Consider the following 3,206-nt stretch of genomic DNA (forward strand, 5'->3'; position numbering starts at 1 on the left):
CATTTCCTAGTAACTGAAATTCTCATCATCAGACCATACTCTGCAAGCTTTTCTCTTCTAGTAATAAGATATATAATACAGACATAGGAAGAGGCCCTTGGGGAATATGTCCTATATCAGGAAAAGTAGTTAAGCTCTGGGGTCCAATAGGAGCCTGGGAAAGTCTAATCAGAAACTATGGGGTTAGGATAGATTCTACATTTAAAGCCAGAAGTAGGCCTTGCAAGTTATTAAAGACATTGAGAATTTAAATTTTTGAATTTTTACTTCTGCAAAACTATTCAAGTGTGAAAACACTCTGGGCAGCCAGTATACTGTATTGTATGCCAGCAGGAAAGGCAGTTGGCTGGAAGACAGGTACCAGCTAGCATCTTGCTGTCCACAGTGAATTCCCTTTGCCTCTGTTCAGCATCTAGTTTACACAACCCTATGGAAGTTGGATATCAGCCTTTTTCTAGTCAATGGGGAAGCCCAGCTGGGACTGGATACTGGATTTGTGAGAGGTCATAGCCTCTACCAATCAACATCTAATGGGCTCCAGTCTGTGGATCACCTGGGCCTGTCAAGGCTGGCAGTGAATTCCTAAGGTCAGAGTTTCCACTTTTTCTTCATGTGGGGCAAGATGTGTAATTTCCTCCATCTCTCACCGTTACAAGCAAATGCTCTTTCCACTTCTATCCAGCTGGGAAGAGTGGCATTAAACATGTCACCTTGGTGAAGTGTGGCAGTCACCTTCTTGCTAATGAGCCAGGGTCCCTGGGGACTCCTGTGAAGCACCCAAGCTTCTTAGGTTTTAATAATTTTCAGAAGTAACTCATCTGAAATCTTATTACAAGTAGGTTCTAGGGCAGTTATGGCAGGTCTGCATACATCTGTGGGTAAGCTCCGTACCCCAACATCCCGAGGAGAGGCTTTTCCTGCACCCTACTATCTGCACATAGCTGTTGTTGAGAAACACCCCAACCTTCACCATCTCTGTTATTTTTTTTTTAAGGGCCCAAACTGAAAGCTTACCAGAGCCCAGTGCAAAAACAAGCAAGTTGTGTTGGTAAGATGGAAATGGGCTTTGTCTTTTGTTATTGACTTTAAAAATACAAAAACAAGGTCTCATTCTGTAGCCCAGCCTGGCCTGGCACTGACTGAAATCCTCTTTAAGTGCTGGGATAACAGGCACCAGCCTCCAGGCCTGGCTCCTTGTCTGCATACAGATGATGCACGTGGGCAGGGCCTCATCTGTCACTCTCCTCAACCAGGGTGCTTTAGCTCTTAGTCCTGTACAGGCAAGCGTCCTTAAGGTCACTCCCCATTTCCAAATCAATTTGACTGGGGGGGGGGTTCATAAACAAGAACTTCCCTAGAGGACCAGGTCCGAAGACTGTGCACCATTCCCTCTATCCCCCACCGCAGCAACCCCGCCCCCCAATCAAACTGCCTCTGAAGAAAAACACAGAGCCCTGAGAAGCTGACGTAAACATCCTGAGGAAATAGCTGCTGTAAAGTGGCTTCTCAGTCTCATTTCCCAAAGGAAATAATCAGCACCTCTACCCCCAGACAGCTCCAGGTGAGCCAGTAAGTACGGAATCACCTTTGAGTTCTCAGAAGTACCAACGTCTGCGCGAACTGTCTACCGACTCCAAAGCGCTCTGCCATCTATTGTCACACTTAATGCTCAGAACAATCCAGGAATTGGACAAGGCAGGTAGTAACTTCCACGTTTTAAGGATAAAAGCCGCTCCAGGGCGCCCGCTCCCCTTTTCCGGGTCACCCTTTGGAACGCCCCCAACAGGGTCTCCCCAGCAGGCCAGTCTGCAGCGCGCATATACGGCCTCGGGGTCCTTGACAGCAAGTCATGTCCAGTGGACCTCGGCTAGAGCAGGGAAACCGTACTCTACGACCCGCCAAACAGTCCGCAGCCAGGCGCGGAGAGCTAGGAGCCTCCCGGAACAAAGGAGCGAGCTGCGGACGCGCGCAGGGCTCGAAGGGGCGTCCACCCGGGCGGAGGGGGTAGATGCGCAAAGAGGACCCTACTCCGGCCCGCCCCTCAAAGCCTTTCTTTTCGCTCGTGCTCCGGGGCGGTCGGTGGAGGAGCCGTGAGGGGGCGCAGCTCGCCGTGGCCGCCCGCTGGTCCATTCGCACCCTCGCACAGCAGCCACCCCCATCCTAGAAGCGCACAAAGAGCGGCCGGGCTGGAGCGCACACCTCCTGGCGGGGCGGGGCCAAACCGAGGGCGGGGCCGGGGCGCGCGCCGCTCCTTGCGCGCACTGCGCATGCCTGACTGTGGGGAGGCGAAGGGAGGGGCCGGGCGGGCGCGCGCTGACCCTGTGGTGGCTGCGCGGCGCTCGTGCGCGTGTCGGAGCCCGCCGGGTCTCAGTCCGCGCGCCGGGCGTGTGCAGGACCCGAGTGCAGAGCATTCCAGAGGTCGGCGGAGACAGCGCGAGCGAGGCCCTTGCTAGCCCGCTTCTAGTTTTGGCATCTGCAGTTTCGGGGCTACTTGGGCCAAGTGCTACCAAAGGGCTCAGAAATGCGGGCGCGCGCTCGAGTGGCAAAGTGGGCGGGAGTGTCCTTTGTGTCGCGTGCGCTCCCGCGCAGGTGGGCAGCCCGCGCCCAGCAGTCACTCTGACAGTGGGCCCAGGACCTCGAGCCCCGGTTTCTGTGCTCCTGGGCTCCGGCCGCCCTCTAGGACAGTTATAAGACCCTCCTCCTAGTGGTAGCGTCAGCTCCAGGGATGCTTTATTTGGGGGCAGTAACGGGACTTTGGATGGACCGCTCTTTTGAAGCCCGGCCGCTGGCCTCAGAGTTGGGTGCGTTTCCTGCTCAATCAGCCGAGGGAGGAGTCTTGGGGACAGTGGTTGTCCTCGGCTGATGGATACACACAAGTGTCCCGAGCCTGCCAGTCCCGCATTAGACAACAAAGAGAGGCGTTCGCGGCGGCGGGGGAGGGGCGCGGCCGGGAGGAGGCCGGGGCGGGCTGCGGTGAGCGCGGTGGGGGTGGCGCTGGTTCTCCGCTCACTCAGTCCCGGCCTCCGCCCGCCCCCGGCCTGGCGCGCGCCAATCGCCTCCCCCAGCGATAGTGTCAGTAGCATTGTAGTGTCAGCTCCCGCCGGTGACGTTGCGCCTCCCTTGTCCCCCTCCGGAGCCGTCTGGCTGCAGAGGCTCAGTCAAGAGGCGGGTAGGAGAGGAGGAAAAAGCGCTGAGTGAGGGCGGGC

General features: G+C 56.2%; 1 protein-coding gene across 1 annotated transcript; it reads right to left on the bottom strand.

Annotated features, from left to right (window-relative positions):
- Window positions 1-2,024: 2,024 nt before the first annotated feature.
- LOC115072275 lies at window positions 2,025-3,083 on the bottom strand. Its single transcript, XM_029568971.1, has one exon. It carries the CDS (start codon window positions 3,081-3,083, stop codon window positions 2,025-2,027), a length of 1,059 nt encoding a protein of 352 aa, XP_029424831.1.
- Window positions 3,084-3,206: the final 123 nt, after the last annotated feature.

Source organism: Nannospalax galili, unplaced genomic scaffold (genome assembly GCF_000622305.1).
Source record: "Nannospalax galili isolate Female #2095 unplaced genomic scaffold, S.galili_v1.0 scaffold902, whole genome shotgun sequence".
In the NCBI taxonomy this organism is placed as follows: Eukaryota; Metazoa; Chordata; class Mammalia; order Rodentia; family Spalacidae; genus Nannospalax; species Nannospalax galili.

What these genes read in the sequence shown, in the direction of transcription:
- LOC115072275 (XM_029568971.1), bottom strand. Translation starts at nt 3,083, where the DNA reads ATGCTACTGACACTATCGCTGGGGGAGGCGATTGGCGCGCGCCAGGCC.